The sequence below is a fragment of the Apus apus genome, chromosome 13 (genome assembly GCF_020740795.1).
Source record: "Apus apus isolate bApuApu2 chromosome 13, bApuApu2.pri.cur, whole genome shotgun sequence".
Classification (NCBI taxonomy): Eukaryota; Metazoa; Chordata; class Aves; order Apodiformes; family Apodidae; genus Apus; species Apus apus.
In genome coordinates, this window is record NC_067294.1 from 11,472,860 (window position 1) to 11,500,849 (window position 27,990).

A 27,990-nucleotide genomic window follows, 5' to 3' on the forward strand; every position below is an offset into this window, starting at 1 on the left:
GACCTCGAAAGATCATCTAGATAGAATTGGTGATAAAAATCTGTTTCACTGGAAAATCTGATCAGCATCTCTAAAATGTTTGCTTACCAGAGATGCAGTGTAAGTTTCAGCCACATGGAAACCTCTAATGGCACAATCCAGCAATTAACGGTGAAGAAAACCAGCTATTATCCCCTCCTTGGGAGCTACCTTCATTTCTTCTAGTAGCAGTCTATATTTATCATGCAGCTGCTGCAAGCCAGACTTGCAGTTTGAGCTGCATCATATATTCGGCAGCACTGAGATCACAGTGACGTGCAAAGCAAGGCAACAGAATCGCCCCTTATCCCTTCCAAACCCACTCCTGCTACAGCACACACTGCAGCCGATCCAGCCACCACCAAAGAGACCCAAGTTATATTTCCACCCACTCCATTTTCCCAAGACTGAAGGACGTCACAGTGACAGGTACATTGCGGAAGTTCTCAGTTGCTCTTTTTTTTTTTTTTTTTAAAAAAAAAAAGAAAAAAAACCAAAAAAAACCACCACTGATGTTATTTCTCTCTGTAATAGCCTCAGAGTCACACAGCAGATGAACAGGCACTCACCGTTAGCATGCATAAAAGGCTACAGAGGCTCTGTGAAAGATTTACTCTAGCAGAAGCAGAGGCACATGGAATCACAACTGTAAGTATAAACAGAAAAAATCACATGTACTAAAGTGGGTCTGAAAATATATCTACATCTGTATCATTTATATTCATATATATATTCGCATATGGGAAGGGGTAAATCTTGGGTGTCCACAGAATTGATTTTCCTCCCAGCTAGGAACAGTATCTTTCTGCTATGTCACTTTTCAGCTTAATGTCTGAAAGTATTTTACTTAAAAGTCAGACATCATAATTTCCTTGTGAAAGACAGAGAAACTGAGGCACTGGGAGAGTGCATGAGTTGTCTAAATTCACCCTGCAACCCATTAGAAGAGCTCTGACTACAGTTCCCATCTACTCCTGCTCAGGCCAGTGCCCTACCTAGTAGTAATACTGCTTCACCACACCAGACCCCAGAGGTGGAGTGTATAAGAGAATTAGTCTGATTGGGAAGATATTGCAGCCCATGGACTGAGGAACAGTGTTGTAAGATTTGTGATACCCTTAACGTACGTTGTACTGCTGTTAACTTGATAGTGCCTTTCTGTTATATACATTACACAGGCAAGTCATTCATGTAAAATTGTGTGAGTATTTGTTTTCATTAAATAACATGTATGACAGAAATTTTCTTTCCTCCATCAGCTCTGGAGAAGTCCAGGATCTATTTTCTGGTTGCAGCTGCTTTATGATCACAGTCAAGATGAGAGTGATAGACAGGTTACCTCGAGGCAGCCTTGCAATTGTAAGTACTTTTTTGGCCCTGAATAAATTTCAATACATTTCTGGTAATACCACACTCTGAGGTGATAGGACTGAAGGCAGACACAAGGATGAAATGTAGACCATAGCATTATTCTGAATATACTCCAGATTTTATTCTAGACATGTGCTACTTTTATCCTAGAAATCTATGGCACTGCTTAGATGGATATAAAGTCAACAAGTCAAAAGCAACCTTTTCTCCAATATGTATTGCAAAAAGTCTTTCAGGGCTCCACAGAATTAAAACCATATTAGCTCTTTTGCAGTTTTACTACCATAATGTGCTCATTTAATTTGTGATGGAAATACTATGTTTGAGTTATCATTATTCATTACTTCAGCTTCTTCTACAGTTTCATTTGTCCTCAAGTCTCCATTGAGTTTGCTTAGGCTATAAATAAAGATCTCTTGGGATCCTGGATCGTGCTTCTGAACAAAAATTTCAGTGACTCATTCTCATACATATTTTCTTCCATTATCTTCATCACAGGCAAATGTTCATGCTCATTCTAAAAGGTCAAAAAGAATGAAGCTGTGACTAGCTTCATGTCAGAAGCAGGTCAGAATGCCCTTTCCTTAGATGTCCTTAAACAAAGGCGAGTAATTTTTTTAACCAATTACTGTTCAAGTATTTCTGGTTACAACTAGATTTCCTGAAGCCACAGAGATATTAGGGTGATTCCTACCCAAAAAAGGAAAGTTGCTAATCAGAAGAGTGGTGCCAGACTGACTGACAAGTCTAATGACTTCATTTGGCATCACTAACTTGGAAGCTAGTCGACGCCCTATTGAATTTTTCTACTGGATATGTATGGTTCTGGAGTCAAGAAAGTCATTCTTAATTACAACAAATATTGTCCTGAGTAACAGCCTTGGAATGGACAAAGTCTGCAGAAACACTGCCTGGCAGGGACAAAAATTATCAAAGTGACATCGTATATATCAGCTCATCAACAAATCATTTCTAAAGTATAATTTCCTATTTGTTTGAAAAGTGTACTTTGTACAATTAAAAAACTCGGGGATCAGAAATTCTTGGCAATATCTCAAAACACAACTTTCTGAGGATGCTGTCAAGTGCCTAGTCCTTTTTCATACATTACAATGTACTGTACCCATTGGTGCATTCAGCTTTTCCAAAAGACTCTCATTGCATGTCCCTCTGCATACTTCTGACATATTAATGCAGTTTGACCCCCAGAGCTCTCAGGTATTTCTCTGATCTTTCCCTGGCCACAGTTACTCATAGTCCTCCTTTGTCATTTAGTTCTTTACACCAAATAGCAAAAAGATAATGAGACATCCTCCAGGACAGGTGGCTGTGACTGGCTGTGGATCATGCATTGCTCGATGATGGTGGGGGACAGTTTGTAGAATGAGCTTGTGAAAACTATCTGAAAGGGAAACTATTTCTGATGTGTAAAACCTGCTGTTTTAAGCTTTCTTTTACTTCTGACTCACAGTGACTTCTGACACTTTCAAGAATATCTCTTGCAATGAGAGTGCAAAAATGCGGATTCCATCAAAATCCCACTTAATATCTCAGTTAAGCAATAGCTTGGAGCAGCTGCATTCTGCAGCACCACACTGCTCTGCTTTTGGTGATTGAATCCAAGAGTAGAAATTTGCACAGCTAAAGGCCTTTTCAGGAAAAGGCCCTTATCTTGTATGCCTGGTGGTGTCACAGCTATATTGTTTATGCAAGAAAATTACGAATCAATAACTGTGTTTACCTTTAATAAATTATTGATAGCCCTGTGAGGGATCTGAAGTAGAGTGCTACTGAACTATGCAATGTCTGCTCCACACTGCTGCCAGTAAACCTCCAGGTTATAGTCAAGGTGCTGGTAACAGACTATAAAGTTCTTAATAGCTTAAATTTCATCAGCTTTCCTTCCATGTCCTGATGCACAATCTGCATTTAGCACTAGAGTGCTTCAGGCAACTGCCCCAGTGACAAGACTGCAGAGGGTCTGGAACATAGGGTCAAGCTGCTCACAGGAGCCAATACTCCTACCTGGTGGTGTCAGCCTGAGTTGGCACTCGGAGCATTGTTTATGCTTCTTGATAATTTTCAGATATTTTTTCTCCTATTGGAGACTGTTTATTGTCACTGCCTAGTTTTAGTTGCTGATGCTAAAAAGGATTGTAGAGCATAAACTTTGTGTAATGGTGAATGTTGCTGACTCCAAATTATGTATAAAAAAATCCAGACACTGCATTAGTGGGCACAACATACCTATGCAATCCATGATAAACATTTAGACGGCTTAGGGACCTGTTGAAGTAGTTAAATAATCAAAGTGAGACCTGAAAAGGTGGTTCATGGATTTTCTTCTTTCTCTCCTTCGAAATATTGAGAGATCAGGTGATCTCCCTAGCTTGAACCCATTTATGCAATGATTCTAAGCCATCTGCACTCTCCTGATTTGCACTGCCACAGGACATGTGTGGATAAGCAGCAGCCAAATCTCACATGTCCCTCTGTTAAACCACAGAAATATGAAAGTGGCAGAAATTATTTTAGTTCTACAAAATAAAGCTGTTCTCATTGTTCTCTTACAATACCATCAACTATTAGACAGTACACAATGCAGTTCACTTTTATATTTGATGCACTTTTAATTATAGGTCTAATTAAATAGGTCTTTCCTAGTTGCTTTAATAGTAGATATAATTATTCCAAATCTTGACAGGAAAAAGACAAGAAAAGGATGCTTCCTTTCACTTAATTTTTCTCTGGAGAAATAGAGTGGTTAAAGATTTTTATGGCTTCTAACAAGAACAAAATATGGAAAAAGCAGCAGATTCATAAATATTTAACATAATTGAAAGAAGATTTCAGTGTTCATTTTAACAGAAAATACAAGCCAAACTCTAGCTCTTTTCTTTTCAGTTCTCACAGTTCCCCTTGTAAGTATGTGTTCTAGCTACTGAGTGTTCAACTGTCACTGATACACTGGGTAATAATGAATATAATGAAAAAATCCTTTATTTCTCCTCTTACACTCATGACACTTACACTAAAAGATGGAGCAGCATGCACTTCTTTTCTTTATGCTGAGTAGTGGGAAACAACTAGTGCATATTTTATGTGTTATGTTTATATGCATTCAAATACCATTGTAAAGGACGAGAATCTATAACACTTAAATACCTGCCACACAAGCTGAGTCTTAATAAAGTAGTATAGAAGAGAGAATAGCTCGATTCACTGCTTAAACAGGAGTCTGTAATTGACCTTATAAGAAAAGACACAAAAGATACAATTTCTCTCAGCAAGTTCCAGACTACAGTGGTGTAAAATTTTCTTTCTCCTGCTGGCACAGGAGTGGCACACTTGAAGACATGAAAGTAGTCATTGTTCAAGTTCTTTTTGCTATGTTTGACCAAAAGTTCTTTTTTCCATTTCCCTCCTTGTATAATAAGAGGTGATCTTTGTCCTTTACTTGTTTATTACCTTAACATTTTCAACACTGGACCAAATGAGCTTTCTATCCATTTGCAATCCTCCTCCAAATGATTCTGCCTTTCAACATTATCATTTTTACTGCAATGAGTTCAGGCAAAGGAGGGACTGGAAAATTATTGAGATATGGAGAAATACAAGCTTCCAGATGCTCTAGGATTTTTAGCTGGAGTAGGAAATCAGTAAGACAGGTAGTCCGGATTTGCTTCTTTCTTTTTCTCAGAGATATCCATATTTTAACAAAACAAGATATCAGAAGACATTAAAGAGTTTAAAAAAGTCTTGATCTCTTTCAATATATCTCAATAATAATTTATCAAATTAACTGATAAACTGATGTCAATTATTTTGAATAAGGTCCATATTCCAAGGCCTGTATTATTGGACACATAAAACTCAGTCACTGACTCTCCCAGGCATTTTCATCAAGGCAAAACATCAAAATGGGTTTGGTAAATCACCACAGCAAGATGAATTTCAGTGTTTATCAGCATGCCAAGATCAGAATTTAATGAAATGGACAGAGATGAAAAAAAATTTTGTGTTTTTTTTTTTTTTTTAAAAAAAGGAAATACTGATCTTTCACAGCAAATGTCCCAACCTATAAAATTCTAGTTTAGATTTCAAATTACCCTGGACTTTGGGACCCAAATTGCTATGAACTGCTAGAGGCAGAATAAAACATCTGGATATTTAAAAAACAAACAGAGAGCTCAGAAGTAATCTTGGCTCTTGTGCACAGATCAGGAGGGACGTTTTCAGAGGTTTCTAAGGGCCAGTAAGGTATTCTGGTGCTTAAAGATGAAGGTCAAATATATCAAGACAGTGCAATTCCCATTCAGAGCAGCTATGGCATTGAGCCAGCCTAGACATCTTGGAAAAATCTCTTTCCCAGCCACATTTCTGTCCTGTTGAAAATATTACTCTGGGCTCAGCATCTAATCATTAGAATGAAGAAATGGTTCAGAAGAAGGCACAGAAATGAGACTAATTCCTTATGACATAATCTGCCAGTATGAGAAGCTTCTATCTGGTCTGAATTTACCTTCACATTTATTTCTTGAGCCATGGAGATTTATAACACTGTGGTCATCTTAGCTAGTTCATCAGTGATTGTCCCGTTAGCCACACAAATGGCTCATTTACTTCTAATTCTTGCACAGTTCTTGGCACAATGTTATTTTATGACAGTGAGTTACATGAATTATGTGTTTGTTTAAAATGTTTTTCTTTTTCCAGCATTTAATTACTGTCCTTTTAATGTCATGTTAAATATTTCAAATGAAGACTAGTTTATGTAATGCAAATAAATATATCCAGGCATGTGTCTTATTAAAAAAAAAGAGTGTGTAATCTGTATTAATTTTATTTTTTATTATCTAGAACAGACTATCACATGGAGATTAAAACCCCAAGTTCATTCTGTTATAAATCTATAGTAAAAGAGCTGCTTTATGGAATAGCTTAAAGGTATAGAAAAGAAAAGGATTATTTCAGGAGAGCCTGGTATCCCCCTCCTGCCTCACCACCACAATTCAACTGCTCTACCCAAGAAGCCAGGCCAGCACTTGCCAAGTCCTGTTGTTCACCAGTCAGACTTAACGAGAGGTGAAGGTGCTCAGAGCCCTGCAGAACATTTAAATAAAGTGTGGCAACTTTCTACATAAATCATGATGGCATTTAACATGGTGATTTCTAGGCAGGCATGGACAGACCTGTCTCCACTCACACCTCACTTTGGCCAGGGTTTAGCTACCTGTGGCCAAGAAGCCATGCAGCTGTCTCCCAGCAGTCAGTGTTGAGGCTCAATAGCCTTTCTGGGAGAAGCAGGGGCTTAGCTCAGCTATAACAGCTGTTCCACAGCTGGACTGAGCAGGCTAACAATCAGCCCAGGCAAAACATGCACTGAAACTCATCTTATTCCCATAAATGTCTCCTTATTGGATTAAAATTCTGAAAAATTGCACATTGCAAAGATTTCACCAGGGTTTGGAACTCATCTCCAGTTAGGATCAGGAAGAAATCCACTTTCCTCAGTGCAGTTTAGCACAGAATTTTAAGGGATTTACACTTTCTTTTGGACAGCTTCTCATCAGGTTATCACTGCCAATGGGATATAGGCCAGCCATGACCAACCAGCACAGTTTTGCTACAGGTCTATTTTATTATACTCACCAAAGACAAAATCATTCTTATTGTAGTAACTTTCTCACAGAACATGTATTCTGTGTTCTATTTAACATGCAAGTCCTTCAAAAGGTCCAGGCTTTTCATTCACTTTCATGCCAAGCATTCTCTGTCATGAATGGGCAACTGACTTACAACCAGGTTTTCTTTCAGGCATCTGAGCCATGCCAAATTTTGTATTAGATAGACTTCTGGTGTTTAGATTCATTCTTAGTTTACTAATCCATAGGTTTATGAAAGAACCTAAACATACTTTAAAAGGTCATGGCTGGGACCAGAGAAAAATCTGACTATTAAGGAAGGATGAAAGATGAGAAGAGGATGAAATATTTTTACTCAAGATACCCCACACTTTATATGAGTAACTTAGTAAGATTTTTTTTCTACTGCATTTTTGTTTGTCAGAACATCTTGTCAGCTAGTATCATCTTCCAATAGCTCTGTGATCTCCCCACAGTTAGCAATCAGCTCCAAGCATGACTTCCTAGAAAAAGTCAAAAGAAACTCAATAAAATGAAATTTTCTTCCACCACAAGAATTTACTTCTATGCTCCCAGAAATGTTCTATTGTTCAATGCACATTAGTGGAAACACTCAAGAAGAGACATGCAATTTATATAAGAACAGCACAAATGATTGCTCCTGTAGAAATTTTTTATTTTTATTTTTATTTTTAATAAGGGATGATACAGGACAGAACCATGTGTTTTGTTTCATTGATAGTCACAATGCAACCACAAGCAGAATGTAATTTTTCTGCATGTAGTTATAAGAGGATCAGAAATAACAAGAAAATTGTATCCTGGACACCAGCATGCCAGCAAACCATAAAAAAGTCAGGACATCATGAGTTCTCACCTTTTTCCTCATCCTCTAGTGATATTTTTCTGATATTTCTCTAACTCAATTAATACAATCTGCACTTCTCTAATCATGTTTTCGATTGTACTAGCTTGAAGTGTTACCTTGAACTTCAGAACAGTAGATCTTTTTCAATGTACCTATTCTATCATCCAAAGGTATATAAATAGTTAATGCTCATGTCTGGGTTTCAATACACTTTGCTTTATTATAGCACCTGTCACCGAAGATCTCCAAGTAATTTGTGAACAGCAATCAACTGAGCCTCATGAGTATTCAGCCAGTATGTTATTACACAGACAGGTAAACAGAGATGTGAAAAAAACATCAGACTTCTCAGTAGGGCTGTAAGAGATGAGCAGTAGTTTTGTCTTTCCCTCTGTCCCCCTCAATAGGATTCTTGTTGTTTCATCTAGAGAAGCACAGAAAGCATCACTACTAAGGGAAGCAGAATGGTCCCAGTACTCCTGGAAGTAAAAAATACTAAATAAAGAAATGTGTTTTATTCCAGCTACAACCAATTAGAATCTCTATTCCTTTCCCTTCTGCCCTTTCCTGCCAGTGCTGTTGGCACCGCGTCCTGGACCTTGCCAGCAAGCTGGAACCAGCTGCCTCCTGGAAGTGGCTGTTGAAAGGCTATTGAAATATCTGGTTCTTCCAGGCTACAGATTCCTAATGTGGTGTGGCTGAAGCCAGGGAGGAGTTACAGGCCACTCTGTTATTCTTTGTAGGCTGGGCATGTCCCACATGTTGCCAGCCATGTAGACCAGTTTACTCCCTCACTGATCTTTTCTTATCCAACCTCCCCATGTTTTGCAGTGATCATGTTATCTTACATGCCAAAGGCTGCAACAGCATTATGTCTGGACCCAATTATCTAATCAAACTAGCTTTAATCAATTTAGCTCAAGCACCAAGAGTGGGAAGATGCAGGCTTCACTGTAGGCTATGCTGTCTCACCAGGACACCCAGACAAGCAGCGATTCCTGCTGCCCTCTGCACTACCACAGCTCCACCGAGACTGGTACTGAGTCAGCAGCCCTGGCTGTATCCAGCTGTCACCACACCTCCTGACAGCTGTGTCTGCACCTTCACAACAGGAGAGGGACCCTAGCCTGAGGAATTCAGTTTAAACAGGCAAAGGAGAGAAACAAAATCAGAAATCACAAACAAAATTAAGAGTGGTTATGTGGAGTCCAGCAAGAATGGTAAGTGTGAAGGATGTATGTCTGAAATCAAAGGCTGTCAACTGCTTTTATTAGAAATGAAAGCTCTGCCGTTGAGAGAGAGGAGGCAGAAAAGCTGAGGCTACACTCATAAATTTGGTCCTTGCTCCTTTTCCCTTCAGTGACTCCATGATGTGTTATCATGTCATTCCTGTAAATGTTTCAAATAAAAGTTTTTGAACGATAGTAGTTTGCTATATTTCCTGCTGTTAGGAAGGGCTATACAAACATCTGCCATATACTCCTCAATTAAAATTCAACCAGAGCTTTTGTTTACATGGTTTGTCCTTAAAACCAGCACTCAGCTGCAACTTGCAGCGATAGCTGCCTTATTAAAAATGAACCTTTTATTTTAAACACAGTACATTTTGTAACAGGAAAATCAATATACAGTAACTCAGAGTACTGCAGAAAACAGCTGTAAGGTATAATCTGATAACATAAAGTTAAGAACAGTATTCTGGCAGTTATATGTTCAGCTAAGCTTTCACTTTTTGTTTTTAATGGCACAGTTATAAAGATTAGAGATTTCTCTTCACCTGGTGACCCAAAGCTATAGAAAATGAAGAAACCAAGAAACCACTGTTTTCAACATTAAAATCTATTAATAATCTAGGGATTTTTGGAACTTATCCATTTGTCCTTAGAAGGTGGGAGATTATTAGCTCTCTAAAATGGCATGTGATTCACTTTTATTACAAAATAAACTCAAATATATTTCCTCGGTGAACAAAAGGCAAAGTACACCAGATCACTTTGTGCTGCTATTGGGTTTTTTTCATCATATCTCACCGAGTATACTCTTTCTCAGATAATGAAACTGGCTTTTTTAAGGTTTCCAATCCAGATTTATGTAGCAAATGCTTTAATAAAGATTAATATATTCCATTTGTTTAGCTTTCAGACTTGGAGACTGAAGTTTTAACTTGAACTGTATTGCCCTCTAGCGCTGTGAGGGGGCCGGCCGCGGTGATGTCAGTGGCACATGCAGTGTGAGCACAGGCAGCCGGTGCACGCAGAGCTGCCTAAATGCTGACAAACCCTTCTTGGAGGCGCATGTCACAGCAGCTAGACAGGGGCATCCTTCCAACAGAACCACAAATGCACAAGGGAAAAGAGTAAACCTGTCTTTTATTTCAGGGACGTCATGATCGGCACAGCTACTTTCAAGCTCCAGCCAAGAATTCTGCCTGCTAATTTCTGTTTAAATGAGTTTGTATGAGGAATTAACCAAGTTTGAACAGCCTATTATGTCTGACAGCCTTCAGAGGACTTCACGCTGTGCAAGTTTTATGTGCTTATAGCTGACAGCTTGCTGGGGAGATGAATTCTCAATCTAAAAGTGACCGGAGCTTTGCAGCAACTTCTTGGGTAGAGAGATAACTTTCAACTGAACTCAAACCATCTGTGTGTTGGGGAAGGGATCCAATCATTACTTGCTATGGAGGATGATTTTTAAGATGTATACCTACCCTGGCGATAAATCCAATTCATCAGTACCTGGATATTTGAAAGTGTCTGCACTAAATGATGGTGATCATTCTGCAAACGACTCCAATGAGACAGCAAGCAATCTGGATTCACCTTCCTTGGATATCAGTAGGGCAATAATTGTGGGGGTTATCCTAGGTGCCTTTATACTCTTTGCTATTATAGGCAATATCTTGGTAATTCTCTCTGTTGCTTGCAATAGACATTTAAGAATTCCTACAAACTATTTCATCATTAACCTCGCAATAGCAGATTTGTTGCTGAGTTCTACTGTCCTTCCATTCTCTGCTACACTGGAAATCCTTGGCTTCTGGGTTCTGGGGAGGATATTTTGTGATATCTGGGCAGCAGTTGATGTGCTGTGCTGTACAGCTTCTATTTTAAGTCTATGTGCAATTTCTATAGATAGATATATAGGGGTACGTTATTCACTTCAGTATCCAACTTTAGTAACAAGAAAAAGGGCAATTTTAGCTCTCCTCGGTGTCTGGGTCCTTTCTATAGTGATATCTATTGGACCTCTTTTGGGCTGGAAAGAACCAGCACCCAAGGACGATAAAGAGTGCCGTATCACTGAAGAACCATTCTATGCTTTGTTTTCTTCCTTGGGGTCATTTTACATTCCTTTAATTGTCATCCTCGTGATGTACTGTCGGGTCTACATCGTGGCAAAAAGGACAACCAAAAACCTGGAAGCTGGGGTTATGAAAGAAATGTCCAACTCCAAGGAGCTGACTTTACGGATTCATTACAGAAACATTCATGAGGACACATTAAACAGCACCAAACCCAAGGGTCACCATCCCAGGAACTCTTTAGCTTTCAAACTTTTTAAATTCTCTAGAGAAAAGAAGGCAGCCAAGACGTTGGGAATTGTGGTTGGGATGTTTATCTTGTGCTGGCTACCTTTCTTCATTGTTCTGCCACTGGGTAAGTTGGTAATCAAGGGATTGCGAGGGGAGGGGGATGAAGAGGGTTAGTTGTTTACTAAAAATGTATCATGGAAAAAAATCAGATTAATGGTAAGCAAATATAATTTTGAGAACTGCATTGAACAGATGAAAGGAAAGAATTAGAAAATCATTTACTGGAAGGAATTAGAAAATCATTTACTTCTGATGTTGGCTTTTTCCAAGAGTCATGCTGAAACTTTGTAAAATGGGCAGCCTGCAGGAAGTCTGCTCATTTGATAGTCATTCTCAGAGATGGGGCAGATGTCAAATCAGGGGACAACATCTTCAGAGTTTATATATTAAATCTCCCTCAGTCTTTGTTTGAATTGAATTAGGTTTCAGAAACGTTTTTATAGGATGCTTTAACAAAAATCCTAGAGAACAAAAAGACTTTCAGCACTGCAATATTCTTGGTTTAGTTTACTGTTAGATGCCCAGTCTGTATTAGGTATCTTAAATATAAATGAACTCAGTCTAACAATGAGATGCAAAATTCCCTGGGACTAGAAGCTGAAAAAGTTTTAGTTCTCAGTTCAAATGTCACTGATCAAATCCCAGCAGCAAACACACAAATCTCACTGATCCCCCCAGAAAGGTTCTCATTAGTTTCAATAGATCATAGCTCAGGCTTTTCAGAAGGTTGCCGTGTGAGCTTTTGGCAGCCACTGTGTTCACTTTCAACTTTAAAAATTATTGAAGCATTTGATGTAGCCTTAACACATTGTTCTGTGTTCCCAAGTCCTTATGAAATTTGCTTGTATTGTCTTTAATACTAGTACTATCTCTGAAGTGGAATATCTCAAAACATTTAAGTACTAAGCTCTCAAAAATATCTGTTCAAAATCCTTTTCTCTGACACACAGACAATCTGTCAGCCTAAATATGGAAAGAGGTGGAAAAAGAAAACTGAGAAAAAGCCTTTACTAATGTTCTGTATTCATGTTTACTTAGTTACCCTACCAAAACATTTCTAATTGAGTGCTAAGCAAGTATTTTTAGATACTTAGAAAACGAAACTGAGTTCAGCAACCTGGTCCTGGAGAAGTGTTATAAAACTAAATTTCAGTGAGCGTGCAATATAATTTAGATTAGAATCTTTACTGCAAGACAATTACTTAATCTATTGCAAGGCAGCTTTATAATCTCTAGCTTATTCTACCATAAACTTAAAAATCTACAATTCAAGATCTGCATAAAGCTAATGTTAAGGACATGAAAAATTTCAAACAGAAGGAAAATTGTAAGCAAAGTTCTCTTTGGCCCCTGAAATTTAAGTTCTTGTGCTGACTTTTAAAGAAAGTTTATAACATACAGCAAATTTCCAACTATTGAAAAAATACCTGTAGGTAGAAATATAATTTCACCATATGGTCTCAGTAGTAGTGTTAGGTATGTATCTAGCAGGTCACGATCCCCCGATAAAGGGGATCTTTGATTTTGAATTATGGAAGGAACTTGGGAGAAAAAAAAAGCAGACGTGAATGCAGTAAAGCCTATCTGCAGCTAGCAGAAACCAGTATAGCTAGTGACACTGTTCAATGAACACAGGTGCAGACCAGTCCATTAAAAACATGATGGTCACAGAGCAGAAGCAACAGGAGAAACAATTAAGTTTCTTGTAAGAGTGTCAGTTTTCCCTTAGAGAAGTTATTTCCAAATTCCTGGTCTTTTCCAGGAGGGTTAATGAGTCATTGTTTAGGACATCTGAGTGGATAATTTACTGCTTGTCACACTATGATTCTGTCTCTCATACAAATTGTGTCCAAAGCATCAGTGAAGTGACAGGCTGAGAGCCTCCCCCACAGCACACTGTGTGCTGACAGAGGTGCTGGGTGGGCTGAAGGGCTAAACCCACTGCTGTGGGCTCTGACCCAACAGAGACTGAGTGTCTGTAATCCCCAACATGCTCACATCAGCACTGTGAGCACCACAGAACTGAAATTCAGGAAGAGTTGCCATTGTGTCAGTTAGAAGAGGGAAAAAATTAGCTCCTTGGCACTGCAGTATGGACTGCTGGCTCTCTTGTCCTCTGCCTAGAAATCATCTTACTGATGATTTACAAAACTCTCCATAGGTCCCTTGGGCTGCTTTAATGCCAACTGACTTGCTGATCTGTGCAGGACTCCAAACTGTAATACCTTTTTCTGCTGCTGGGTCCAGACTCTACACTTACCTTCACTATACTGGAGGGACAGGCTTCTTCCTTAGCCTGTGTTTCAGCCCTTAAATTTGCACCATTGACCCTAATCATACTCTCACATCCACATTTTTACTTTTTTTTTTTTTTTTTTCTTTTTGACTCAGTAGTGCCATGACTCTGTAGAATGGCATTAGCTCAGCAGCTCTGAATTTCTGAGGATCCAACCACAAAACATTTGATAAGCTGGTAAATGTTATTTCTGCAAGACCCCAAAATCATGTCTTAAATGTAGAGGAGCTTCCTTCATATTAAGTGTTCTCAGTTCTTCTACTAGCTTTGCAGACAAAAATATAATTCTTCCCCTCTGGCATTTAAATATATTCTGTAGCTATCCATTTTGATATATCAGACAAAGGATTATTGCATCAGGTGGCAGATACATACTGGGAAACGATGCAGTGCTGAAAGCAGGAATATTGCTTGAATAAATAATCCATGAAAAAGGAAAAGAAATAATATTAACACAGAGTGCTTCTCAAGCAGGAATCAAAAGGCTTTGCAAGGAAAGTTCTCTGACAGAGCTCCGTGTACAGCTACAGAAAGGAATTACAGCACTGCCACTACGATGTACTGAGCACCATGAAAAAGTCAGCCCACAGACTGACCCACAATCTCTTTTTGCAGAACTGAACCATGCTGCCTAGTGTTACCACCTGTTGGTGCAGCAAAACTGATATTAAGGAGATTCATGTGAGAAATCAGTTTCTTTTCCAGTAGCTACCAGATATTCTTTCCAGATAGCAATATACCTATAGAATATCCTTATAATGCACATTCATAAATAGTTCTTCTGCCACTCAGAATTATTTGTAGTACAGCATAAAAAAAAATTAAAACCTATATGTCTTTGAGACCATTTCTTGTGCCACAAATCCAGTGACTCAGCTTAAAAGAGTAAATATCTTACTATTTTAAAATAAATGCTTATTTTCTTCACCCTCACACAAATCCTCTCTTAGACATCAGAACTACATCAAATATGCATTGCTGAAAAATACTGAGTAACATATTTTTATCAAAAGACTAGAGCCCTGCAGAAATAAGTTACCACTCATTAAAACTCCGTCATTTAAGCAAAGGAATATATTTTATGCCAGTAATTTAAAAAATTAATCCAAAATGAAGGATGATATGATTCCCCCTGGCTATTAGGTCAAAGTTTAGTTTCATTGCTGCTAATTGAGATACCAGAGTGGGCTTGCCAGTCTTTCCCAGAGACACAAGTACCCTGCAAATTGAAAACTCACCACCTCTATAACCAAAGCATAGTACATTCTCCAGCCTATTCCTTAATTCTGGTGTAAATCAGAAGAGCATTATTCACTTCCTAGTTCAGAGCTTAAGTCCTCCTGCTCGTACAAAACCTCTAATCTTACCCACTGAAGTCAGAAACAAAATTCTTGTAACTTCACTGACACTGGGACAAGGTCCCAAAAGCCTCATAATGAAGATACAACTGTTTTGACTATCCTTTTATATTAAGCTTTTGAAACCTCTCTATAAAATAATAAGAAAAGAACATAAAATATTCTGCATGCTACAGGTCAGCCAATACAAAATTATTCTTAAAATAAAATGTTATTCAAGTAGAGTATGTAGATTTATGTTACATCAGGCCAACCTCTGCATCTCTGCACCAAGAATATCAAATTAAGCCACTTAGTTTCCCATGGGAAACACTTCTAGGCATTAGGTCCAGTGCTGTTAATGCTGCTGGGTTCTGCTTTAGGCCTGGTTTGTCTTCCATCTCATTTTGGATTTGCACCCACTTCACTTCTCTGACTAGCCTAGCTCTCTAGATTAGTTGCCCTCAAGTTAATAATTATAAAGAATTTGGACATATTCATTATAACATGAGGCAATCTGAACTTCTGCCCACTTGCAAGCCAACCTTTGGTACAATGTTCAGTTGCACAGATGATAGCACGAACCTGCTCCTCAGATTTTCTAGCCATTCCTGTAAAACTAAACATCGTAAGGGCATTTCTTGACCAGTACAGCATGTTTTGTCACATGTGAAGGACTAGATTATTTCAAGATTATTCATTTTATTAGGAAAACAGCCTTCCTTAAGCCCCTGTTTAAGCCTTTGGTCTGCAAAGGATGCCAATTATCAGATACTTACAGAATTCTTTTTATTTTAAGCAAAGCTGTCTGTTATCAAAGCAGATGAAACTGCACAAATTCTGGGGTACTTCCTATGTAGGGTTTTGATTTGCAGGTCAGAGGAACAAAGGAAAATCTTAAAGCATACAGCCTTACAAAAAACAAATATCCAAAGCTGCACAGGAAAAATACAAAGCAACCAGCTCATGTTGACTATTGAATCTCAGGGATAGCAGCAAATCCTATCTCAGGAGATCAGAGAGATCCAAGGGAAAAAAAAAATAAAATATATCATGTCTGAGCCACTGGGCAACAATAGGAAATCTCACAAGTGCTGAAATCAAAGACAGGAGAGAAGTGAACATCTCTGAGGAAACATTGCTTTCAGCATCCAGCATCCACAATGCAGTGCATGCAAAGTCCTTTTGCCAAAAGCATTTGGGAACACGTGTTATTGCTCAGAGTGAAGTTAGATGTGTGCATATGGTCCTAAAGCATCCAGCCCATACCTCAGGATCTCAGCTGCATGTTCTTCAGTGTACCTATCTGTGAATAACAGACGTGAACAAAAAGTGATGAGTTTTTTTAGTATCTTCACTGAAGTGCTCTCCATAGCCCATTGCAAGATTTTGAGCTATTGTGATGGGGATTCAAGTGATACCCAGAAAATGAAAAGTAAAAGCCAATACTCTCTAAGTAACAAAAGAGAAAAACATAATGGAAGATCATACAATATCTTTGTACTTGTGCTATTCAATTCCATGCTAGAGTCCTATTATTTACCAACAATGTCCAAGACAAATTGCCTCAGTTATAAATCAGAACCAAGAGGGGGAGAAAAAGACACCAAAGCATGCCTAGTAACTGAAGATATTTAAGTATAATAAATGAAATATCAGCAGACTTAGATTAGCTTTTCTAGGTTCCCTTAATCAGCTAATCCTTAGCAAAACAAACACATGCTTAGCCAATATTCTTTCTAATTAGCAAGCTGCAAAAGTCTGTGATTCTTTTGGACAAAATAATAATAATAATATCATATTTTTGTCCCTTTCTCCTGTCAGTTTCAGACTAACAAATGAGATTTTTACTAAAATTGATCTTGATTTGATCACATTTATGTGAGGGCAACACAATTTAAACACAAATTAATTCTGCCGATAGTGTAAGTCATCATAGCTATTTTGGACTGAGAAATGGTAGGCTGGTCTACAACACAAGGATATACAGGGCTTGTGACAAAAATGCAAGTGCTTGATGGAATTTTTCCACATTTCATGTATTCACTGTACCTTTTCTCTCCATATTGTGTTATTCAAGAATTTTATTAATATGATAACTATGGACGAGGCATGAAAAACCTTAACCCATTGGGTTTGGTTTTTTTGGGTTTTGTTTTGTTTTGTTTTGTTTAAACTACAGCTTTCCTTTTTTTTCTTTCTGGGACAAGCACAGTTCCTATTTGTCATTTCTATTGCTCCTCTAAATGCCAACTTGCAAATGGTCTCTTGTACCACAGGTTTTTAAAATTATTTAATTATTTTCAACTCATGATGCTTTAAGAATCAACACCACTTTGGCATGATGCTGTAGGAATGAAAACCATGGACTGCAGAGCAGGATCTTCAGAAATTTTCGATTATGTCTTAACTTCCACCTATCAGAGAGTATCATGCCACGAGTGACAATGTTAGTAGCCCTGTGGTTTAAATACATAGGCACTTCCCTTTAAAAAGGCAAATATAGCTACTCTCCTTTGCAGCTGCTTATATTATTAGAAAGTGTAGGAACTCTGGGTTTTAGTAAAGAGATCTGATCCCTATCTGTACTACAAGTTCCATCAGGAAAGTTTCAAGGGAGGTAAAGCCCTGGTTTTATTCTGGCCATTCTAGACAAGTCTTTTAAAAAGCTCTCAGACTGAGACATTGTAAATTAAGTTCATGCAAGTCTCATAGAACAGATTTGTTAATGTGAAATACAAGACACCTTTACCGGAGATATGGTGGATGAAAATAAATTGAATTGAATTGAATTTTAATTAGGATAAGAAAATAAAACAATAATCTTTCCTAGCTGACAAAACAGCAAGGAAAATGTTTTCCTTAGGCTTTGCTCTTACTTGTGAACATGTCCACACGGGTATGTACTCCTTATGGTCAGATTCTGCCTTTGTATATGTATACCACTTCGGTTTGCCTACTTAAGAACTTCTTTACATGTGATCAGGCCTTAGATTGGTGGGATTTACTGAGTTTAGTTAATACCAGTAATGTGTTGGGTGGCAGACATTTATTTTGCTGTCTGAATGGGTTAAAAGTATTAGTATTTTACCCTGTCAGAACAGTCAGGGAAGGTTTCTCTGTATGACTTCCTTGATTCAACTGAATCACACAGAATCACAGAACGTTAGAGGTTGGAAGGGACCTCAAAAGATCATCTAGTCCAAACCCCCTGCCAGAGCAGGATCCCCTCGAGTAGGTTACACAGGAAAGTGTCCAGGTGGGTTTTGAATGTCTCCAGAGAAGGAGACTCCACAAAATCTCTGGGCAGCCTGTTCTGTCACCCTCACAGTGAAAGGTTTTCGCCCTTCACTCTCCTCCAAGCTAAAGAGACCCAGTTCCCTCAGCTGGGTCTCCCCATCATAAAGGAGGAGTCATTCTTGAACTGAGGGGCTCAGAACTGGACAAAATATTCCATATGTGGCCTCACCAGGGCAGAGTAGAGGGTGAGGAGTCTCTCTCTTGACCTACTAACCACACCCCTTCTAATACATCCCAGGATGCCATTGGCCTTCTTGGCCACAAGGGCACATTCCTGGCTCATGGTCATCCTTCTGTCTATCAGGAACCTCAGGTCCCTTTCCCCTAGGCTGCTCTGCAACAGGTCAGACCCCAGCCTATATTGGTACATGGGATTTTTCTTTCCCAGGTGAAAGACTATATGCTTGCCCTTGTTGTTCTTCCTTAAATTTCTCCCCACCCAACTCTCCACCCTCTAGGTCTCACTGAATGGCAGCACATCCTTCTGATATGTCAGCCACTCCTTCTGGAATGTCAGCCACTCCTCCCAGTTCAGTGTCATCAGCAAACTTGCTGCCAGTGCACTCTGTTCCCTCATCCATCTCGCTGATGAAGATATTGAACAGGACTGGTCCCAGTACTGACCCCTGAGGGATTCCGCTAGATACAGACCTCCAACTAGACTCTGTGCCATTGACCACAACACTCTGTTTTCTTTCCTTCAGCCAGTTCACAATCCACCTCACTACCCAATCATCCAGACCACGCTTCCTCAGTTTAGCTGCGAGGATGCTGTGGGAGACAGTGTCACATGCCTTACTGAAGTCAAGATAAACCACATTCACTGCTCTACCATCATCTATTCACCTGGTTATATCCTCATAAAAGGCTAACAGGTTGGTTAAACATGACTTCAAACTGTGATCCTCTGATTCCTTACCACATGGACATTTTTCTTAATAGCTGGTCTAGATCCTTGGACAAATACATAACATACCTATTAATACAATGAAGAATGAGAACTGCTGTACTTGCAACAGCATTGTATTTGTATTTCTATTTCTCCCACATTACCTCCTGCATTGTCTAGTCAGTTATTCCTTATTTGACATTTATCCTTCCTCAACAGCAAAGTGCTCTCCCCCAGCACACACACAAGTTACTCACAAATGAGGGAGAGCAATTCTGCACCATGTTGGTGACTGCAAAGTTACTGTGATTCCAATGGTGTCTCCCAGCACAGCTGGGATATGCATCCCAAGGCATCCCACAGTGACACCAACATGCTCAAAAACAATAACCAAATGCTAGCCATCCTTACTTGTTTGCAGTAGTTATAATTTAACTATCTTTCCTTCCATTTTCTTTATTGAATTGTATTCTGTTGATTTTGGATGGTCTTCCTATTTCTCTAGAACAGTTTTTACTGTTATCCTAACCCTCTTCTCCAGAAGACCTGCAGTGTCTCCCAGCTTGATCAACTCTTAATTTTATAATCATACTCTCTATTTCATCTTCCTTACTGTTTGTAAACTGTGAGGTTTTTTCCTATATTAAATAAGTCCAGGAGAATGTAAACAAACACAGAAAGCTGGAAGGGAAGAAATCAGGAGCTGTAGAAAGCCAATTAGATTTAAAACTTTGGCATGCTGACTTGGCTAAGCATGTGGTAAAAATGACCGCAGAAAGCTTAAATAAAAGACGAACACATCCTTTCCGCATTCTCTAAACTCCTACTCATAACAGCTCTGCTCAGAGGCAGCTTATTACTTTTACGGAGAGAATTTTACTAGCTATGCACACGTAGCATTTGAGCCTTCCCTGTTCATTAAGCAGTGGCTGTCAGTCAGCCATTAGCAGCTACTAGCAGTTATGGCTGCAGCAGGAATCACAGTGTGACCTGCAGGGGAAAAGCAGAGGTTCCCAGCCAGGCCACCAGCAGCCACCTCCTGCCCACCACTGGCAAAGTCGCTCACTGATCACATTACAAATTGGATCAAAACAGTTTTCATAGGAAGGCTGAGTTCCATCCTAAGAAATATTTCTTGCAAAGCAACACTAATTTTTGCAAAAGTTGTTTTCTCAAGAACAGACTGAAAGAGAGGACTTGATATTGTTGAAGCTTTCCCTTTTTTCAAGTTTCAGAACTTGTTATCATTTTGTATTTTGCAATGCTTTTCATCACTGCAGAGATTTTTAAAATGTTGGAATTTTCTCTTGTGTGGAATGTTGAAAAGTTCAGATTTAGCTCCAGGCAGAATGACTCGAATGTGCACCAAAATGGAGTAATTCTCTTCTCTGAATGAAGGATGATATGTTTGCCTTCCAAGGCTACCTTAACTATTTAAATCTGACCAGACTCTATAGCAAAATTCCAAATATTTGACTATTTCTGCCATATGGCATTCAAACAATAAGGTGGTTTTCTCCCTATAATACCCCCATTCAGTGTTACAAGTTTTCAAAAACTTCGTTTTCTGTTTGTTATGAACAAAGACAAGTAGTTCAAATGTTATGGCTTTTCTTTAATCTTAAGAGAGTGACAAAAAACATGTGCAGTGAAATTCTCCTTCTACCCCGTTATTCTTTCATGACATTTTATTGTAGCTAGTTTGCTATTACTAGAATAACAACTGACACACACTGAAGTACTTAAATAACTCCAGACCACCTTGTTTCAACAAAAATAAATGTTGTATTTGTTCCAGTAAACAGGAACATACATTCACCCTAGGTTGGCTCTCATCTAAGCAAAACTGGATTTAGAAGATTCTGAAATATCATTTTTGGAATGGGTGAAAAACAGCACCTAATAACCCAAAACTCATCCACAGAGACTTCTCCTTAAACCAAAGAAGTTCACAGTATTCCTGCCGAACTATTATCTAATATAGGTATCAAACACTTGATTCTGAGCAGCACTGATGATTCTATGAGTAATTTAGATACTAAATTGATATCAAATATATAACCTATTAATTACTAGAAAGTCAATTATCACAACAAAAAGTGATTAGAAATGAGATTAGAAGAACTAAATAAGATCCAAGGAGGGTAGAAATAAATATTTAAAACTGAAGAGGAAGAAAGGAAGTAAGTAACTGGAAAGTGAACACGCCTGGATGGAAAGAGAAAGAGCAGAGATATTAAAGAGACAGTAAAGGCAAAGGTGGTTAATTTTAGAATAAAAATAATTAATAGTTTAAATTTTTCCTCCCACTGGGTACAAATAATAAATAAATGGCATTCTTGAAAATACACACACAGAGAATATCCTCTGTCGTGAGGATGACTCACACAAACATTAACGTGACTTGTAAAACTATCCAAATACCCCTGTCAGATGCAAGCTCCAGCATGTTGGGCTGTATATGAGGAACAGAGCCAGCAGATGAAGTGAAGTGATTATTCTCTTTTACTCAACACTCATTAGACTGTGTCTGGAGTACTGCATCCATGCAGGGAAAAGACAATAAACTGGAGTGAGTGCAGTGGAGACAGCCAAAATGATCACAAGGATGGATCACATTGTGTGAGGAGAGGGTGAAGGGACAGGCCTTCTTCAGTCTGATGAAGGGAAGGCTTCAGGGGATCTCACGTAGTGTTGACCCTGCTTTAAGCAGGGGACTGGACAAGACACCCCGTAACATCCCTTCCCACTGCAATAATTCTGTAATTCTGTTAAATTCAAAGATTTCAGTCCCATCACATATAAATATATATACAGACCCACACATATATATATATTTCTTGCATGAATGATGAAGGGAAGAATTATAGCCACACAAAGGAACTCAGTGGTATTTCACAAATGGCTGTCATCACAAACAACTGTTGCTTACTTGTTTATTTCCTCTGTGTGGCTGGACGTAGCACACAGAGCAGAATGACATAGAGATACAAAAGGCAGTTGTAAAAGTTGTAGTTCGTAAACATTATCTTACATGGTATTTTTCAGATTTAAACCCCAGGTAATTACTACAGCATAAGCACACAACTGGAGTGGCAAGCTCTCTCCCTTCTCCTGGGAAGTAGTCTGGGGTTTTTTTCTGGTTGGTTGGTTGCATTGGCAGGTCTAATTTTGATGCTAAATTCTTTCTGCCATAAAGTGGAAGAAAGTGGAAACTCAAAACATGTCCTGTGTATTACACTCTTGTCAAGAAGCTCACCAATAAGAGCAATTAACACACCAGTCACAACATAATCTGGGGTTTACTTATCAAATTAATATTTCTTGTTGAGAAAAACATGCTTTCTCTCTTTCTTGTAAAAATTTTATCTACAAGTTTGTGTATAATTTGAGTCAAAACACATTTGCATTGTGCTGTTTGCAGAACCAGACAAAAGCAGAGAATGAAGTAGTGTTCAATGACCAGTGCTTTCATTAACTCCTTGACCTTCATTCCTGAATTTTGTAGTTTCAAAACTTTTCTACTGTTGTAGCTAAATGCTGATCTTTGTTTTTAAATCATCTCACCACACAGCTTTCCAAACTGATCTATTTCCAGATTTTCTGTTAATGACTCAGCTAGGGTCATATAGCTTTCAAATGATTGATTTGGGCTCAGACATTTTTCCAGAACCAGGCCTGAACAGAAGGTGCCTACGTCAGTCAGGGCTGCTATGAGGAAATTCTCTGCCCTTTTGTGTTGCTGCCCTTTAATATGAAAGAGCTTCAAAAATGTTTGCTGCAGCTGCTTAAAATGGCCTGCTGTCATCTTTTTTTCAAATGGCATTTGAAAAATAGATTATCATGACAGATAGGCATAAGCTCCTTACCTTTTTTCTTAAGGAACACACTATTTGAAGCAATTTACAAAGATTAGCCATTTTTCAGAACCCAGCTTTTTACCTTTTTCCCTATTTGGTCTCTATACTGCATATGGCAATGCTAAGTTCGTGTGCAATATAGATTATACAAGCACAACTCATTAATCTGCATTGATCCTCAGTTTTCTTCTCTATAACTTGGCTCATTTTATTTGTCCTTAGGGAATTTTACAAAATTTGTCAGTAAACTTTCTCAATATTTTTTTTGTTTTCTTTTACTGAAAACTCTACCATAGCATTTACTCTGTATTTAACCTGCCTAAAAATACTTAAATCTAGAATAACCTATAGATTTTCAGTTGCTACAGTAGGCAAGAAAAGCAAATCAACTGATCTGGAAAAACTCACCACTGCTGATTTAACATTGATACATAAGAAAACATGGGAGATCTTTAGCCACTTCATGAGGTTTATTGGGTTTTAAGAGCAAAAAATAATGTTATGTTAAAGGAGTTCCAGAAAACAATTGAAAAAATGTATCAGTATGAGCTCCGAAAGGTTCTTTGTTGTACATAGTCACGCTTTGTACTTGTTTAGTAAAGTCACAAAGCTTCTCTTTCCCCTATCCTTAAGGGAAAATATTAGCAACTCTTATTTACAAAATTAATCTGGAAAAGGTTTTCAGCTGTGCATGTAGGAGGTTTTGGAGCATCTTTCTCATCTTGGCTGCAGTTATAAACTTAGATCAACTTTTCCTAAAGCTTTAGAATTGTATGGCTTACTTCACAGAACCACCCAAATTGCTGCTGAATCTTTCATCAGAGTATGTAACACTTACAAGACATAGTTTAAGTCCTTGCATTGATTTGATTTGTCTTTTGGAAATGTATCAAATACAATAAATATTTTCTCTGGTGCTGAACATGTCTATACTTTCTGCAGTATCAGTCAGGGCAGATGCAGGATCTCTATCAGATGGACAGAAGAGATATTTGTCAAACTCTGCAAATCACCATCAGCAACAAAGCAATAAGGGACTTACAAGAGTCTTGCACATGGAATAAAAGTCAGTAAAGTGCAAAGTCATGAAAGAAAAGGCTATGAATCTTGTAATTTAAAATGTCTCTTTTAACCTTAAGGGGGAGCATGCTGCTTAACTCCAAGGCAGTAAGTAGTGCTAGTCCTAGTTGGGACCATTCCAAAACACTGACAAGGAAAAAAAATTTTTCCTGGTTTCACAGGATCTTTCCTGACTCTTGTTGCCCAAATGAGGGAAAGGAAGAGTCCCTCCACCTAGCTGATGCCATCTCAGCATCTTATTTTCTCTTCTGAGCCAGCTCAGGGACTAGTTGAACACAAAGGAGGGCAGTGAATGTGTGAGGAATGACACATACTTACCTCCCTTTGGCTTTCTTGTGAGCTGAGGAGACTCGGACCCCTACAGTCAGCATCAGGCCAGCACAGTCATCTAGATAAACAGCAGTATCTGCTGTGGCACAGATGAGCTATTTACCCAAGAAGCTAGAAAGTGCTTTTGCATAGTTTTGAGGTCCAAGCCATGACCTCTACATTGCTATGAGATGGGAAATATGTCTAGAATCACATCCCTCCCCAGTAAGTCATCCCGACAATCACAACTGACTCAGTTGCTTTCACAGCCCAAGGAATCCAAAACCACTCTAGTGTAAAAGGTTGCTCTTCTCAGAGATGTGACATTAAGGCTGGAGTGTAACTTTCCATTTGAAGAACTCTTCAAATCTATATTTCTTGAAGTATGAATTCACTCCTGAATCTCTGTTCTTTGATTATTTTAGCCAGACACAAAGGTGTTTTTCCAGCTGGATAACTGTTTAATACCTGTTTCATTTTTAAAATGTTGCACATTCTTTTATAAAGCCCTATTTGCTACATTTAGCTGATAAACTGCATATTTTAATACTAGAAGTACATTAAATTGATTTCCTAGAATGCATTTTTCATTTGGACAGCCTCATTAGGGAAATTATTTGGTTCCGAATGGAGGAGAAAGCATTCATAAAATAATCTCCTTGTTTGGGTTACAGTATTTTTATGAATGCCTGAGATGTGGGAAGTACACAACTTCAGGTTTCAAGAGATTTGTACTGTCATGATAACCTAGGTAAATGGGGTGATGTTTAGAAGCTGCCAGAGAGTGTATTACGAGTTACCAGGTATGTCTGAACACATTCCTTCCTCGAAGTGTGGGAAAAGTTAGATTTTTTTCTTCAAAAATTACTTTCAAAAACTCATTGGAGACAGCACAACCTTATTCTGTGTTTGCATTGTACAACTGCTTGGACAATGGAGGTTTGATCTTTCATTGAGATCGATAGATGTTAGTGCAACAGATGTGTAAATAGAAACACAAGGACTGCTTTTTATTTTTTACTTCTACATTAATTATGTGCTCCTTTAACTTTCAAATAGTGGAAAGCATTTCTTCATTAGCTTTAAAAATAACAAAAATACCATTTTATTACCAAAAAAACAAAAATGAAAGCAATATGCTTTAAAGATTTTTTATAAACAGATTCTAACAGTGATGTGATGGCACATTTACCAAAACAACTCTCTCAGATATTGTCTCTGCTTGTTTCTTCTGGACAGGATCTCTGTTTTCATCTCTGAAGCCCCCTGAAACAATCTTCAAGGTGATTTTTTGGCTTGGCTACTTTAACAGCTGCTTGAACCCAATCATCTATCCTTGCTCAAGCAAAGAGTTCAAGAGGGCTTTCATACAGATCCTGAAATGCCAGTGCCACCGTCGAAAGCAGCTGGGGTGGTGGGCCTACAGCTACAGAAACTGGAATCGGTGCTCCTTTGAACACCCCAGGAAGGACTCTCTGGAAGACAGTGGGAGCTTCCTAAGTGGCAGTCAGAGGACACTATCTTCAGCATCTCCCAGCCCTGGCTACCTGAGCAAAATCACTCATCCACATATGGAGATGTGCACATTCCAGGAATGGAAAAACTCCAGCTCTTTTCTGAGCCCCTTACAGGAAGGCAGCAGACAAAAGGATCCATGCCAGTTCTTTACCTTCAATCTATTAACAGAACGCAATGGACACGTTCCTGCTGGCAGCCAGGCTTCCAGCAGTGGGGACCATGAGGCCATCTGTGACACACCGAACGGCAAAACAGACTGTGGAGCAAACATAACGCTGGAATGAACAGATTCTCAAGGGCCTGTTCACTACCCTGTTTGACATTTAGCCCAGGTGAAGAAGTGGACCTTTGCAGAGTTTCTCAGTACTAACACTAGAAGGAAGCCGTTGAGAGACAGGCAGATTTATGTCATAAGAGCAGGAAAGTGTAACCATATTCCAGGCAATTGCCAGAGAGGCTACTGAAGCAAAAGCAGAATGCAGGGAAGGTGCCATGTAAACCCAGGGAAGTGCACATCCAATTATTTAGCTGTCATGGAAGTGCTGTGGAACAGCCAAACACATCTGTATATAGAAAGAATGTATAAATATGGGGGTGGGCAGGGGAAATGTATATGAATGTGTGTACATGTGTGCTAGCCGCATGTATGGGTGCCTGAGAGTGGAAGTTGAGCATTGCAGTGCCCTTTGTACCCCCCTCCCTCCCCTGGGGTACCAGCTGCTGCTGATTTTGCCTGTAAATTCTGATTGTTGTTGTACTTCACTGTACATTAGCACTTTAGAAATTGAAAACTCTGTCAAAGATTAAAGTAATTTCACAACAATTTAAACACTTGCACCTCTTACTGTAGGACTGGAATTTAGCCAAGTTCCCTTATCACACTTTTCACTTCAAAATAAAACACTCATAGCAGTTAAGTTTGCCATTGTAGCTCCTATGATGCTCTTGAATCTCTCTGCAGTTACTTACCTTCCATGATTCCCTTATCACAAACATACATAACTTCTCTATCCTTTGCCATGTTCTTTTTTGAAAGTTTGAAGATACTAGAAACATTCAGAGCTCCTAGTCTCCATTTCAGCACATTAGTAAGTGTCATGTAAACATGCAGGCTATCAGAGGATCTGATTTCTAAAAGTAACACTCATAAATTACTCCAATTACCTCACAAATAGTGTTGTGGACACAGCACAAAAGGGCACTGACTGCTGGCAGCCCAAAACCCAGCCTTAGGACACATACACTGAACCCTTGGTTCTTTTAGCACAATTGGAGAAGAGAATTGCACACTTAGAGGCTTTTACTTTGCCACTCAGATACTAAGAAAAAGAGTCAAAACAATGGAGTAGTGTACGTTTCACTGTCATTAATATTTTTCAGCTCAATAATATGGTACTGTAACAGAGTTCCTGAGAATATCTTTGAGGACATTCTAGGTCATGTCTGGAAGTTATTTTCAACTCTTGCAATTAAGTGTAAGTCATGAAATTAGTGACTGACTTTTTTACATTGAATTGTACAAACCATAAAAATTGGTATTTACTCCTTCCTCCAACTGAGACTTTCCTTATTAGGGATTTTAGTGACTTTTATTTTAAGCATGAAACAGAGAATAAGCCATAAACAGATGTACTGAAAACACTCAGGGGCAATTTAACAATGCCAGGTCCCAAGGGAGAGCTATTTGTTTTTGTTTCCTTAAATGTATATTCTCTCATTAAGTTGACAGGGATGGATATGGCTTGTGGTTACATGAAATATTCCCCAGCTCACTGAGCAACTATAGGGAAGTCATGTTCCAAGGTCTTCCCATGGTTCTATGTTATAGTAAGAACTACGTAAATGTATTTTAAGTCTTATCCTGATTAAAGTCATGGCCAATCTCCTATTTTAATAATTCTATT

At 38.6% G+C, this 27,990-nt stretch overlaps 1 protein-coding gene across 3 annotated transcripts; it reads left to right on the plus strand.

Moving 5' to 3' along the window:
- Window positions 1–340: 340 nt before the first annotated feature.
- ADRA1B (adrenoceptor alpha 1B) lies at window positions 341–26,915 on the plus strand. 3 transcript variants are annotated; one of them, XM_051631086.1, is made up of 5 exons: window positions 341–447; window positions 553–666; window positions 1,278–1,377; window positions 10,281–11,561; window positions 25,808–26,915. In XM_051631086.1, the coding sequence occupies exons 4-5, from the start codon at window positions 10,589–10,591 to the stop codon at window positions 26,368–26,370; spliced, it is 1,536 nt and encodes a 511-aa protein (XP_051487046.1). In that variant the 5' UTR covers window positions 341–447; window positions 553–666; window positions 1,278–1,377; window positions 10,281–10,588; the 3' UTR covers window positions 26,371–26,915. The 3 variants fall into 3 exon arrangements, with proteins under 3 accessions (XP_051487046.1, XP_051487048.1, XP_051487047.1); XM_051631088.1 differs by lacking the exons at window positions 10,281–11,561; window positions 25,808–26,915 and adding exons at window positions 8,129–8,217; window positions 8,878–9,492; XM_051631087.1 differs by lacking the exons at window positions 341–447; window positions 553–666; window positions 1,278–1,377 and having other exon boundaries at window positions 10,098–11,561.
- Window positions 26,916–27,990: the final 1,075 nt, after the last annotated feature.

What these genes read in the sequence shown, in the direction of transcription:
- ADRA1B (XM_051631086.1), top strand. Translation starts at nt 10,589, where the DNA reads ATGATTTTTAAGATGTATACCTACCCTGGCGATAAATCCAATTCATCA. An exon ending in CTTCATTGTTCTGCCACTGG is followed by an intron (nt 11,562 to 25,807) that starts GTAAGTTGGTAA and finishes TCTTCTGGACAG; the next exon opens with GATCTCTGTTTTCATCTCTG.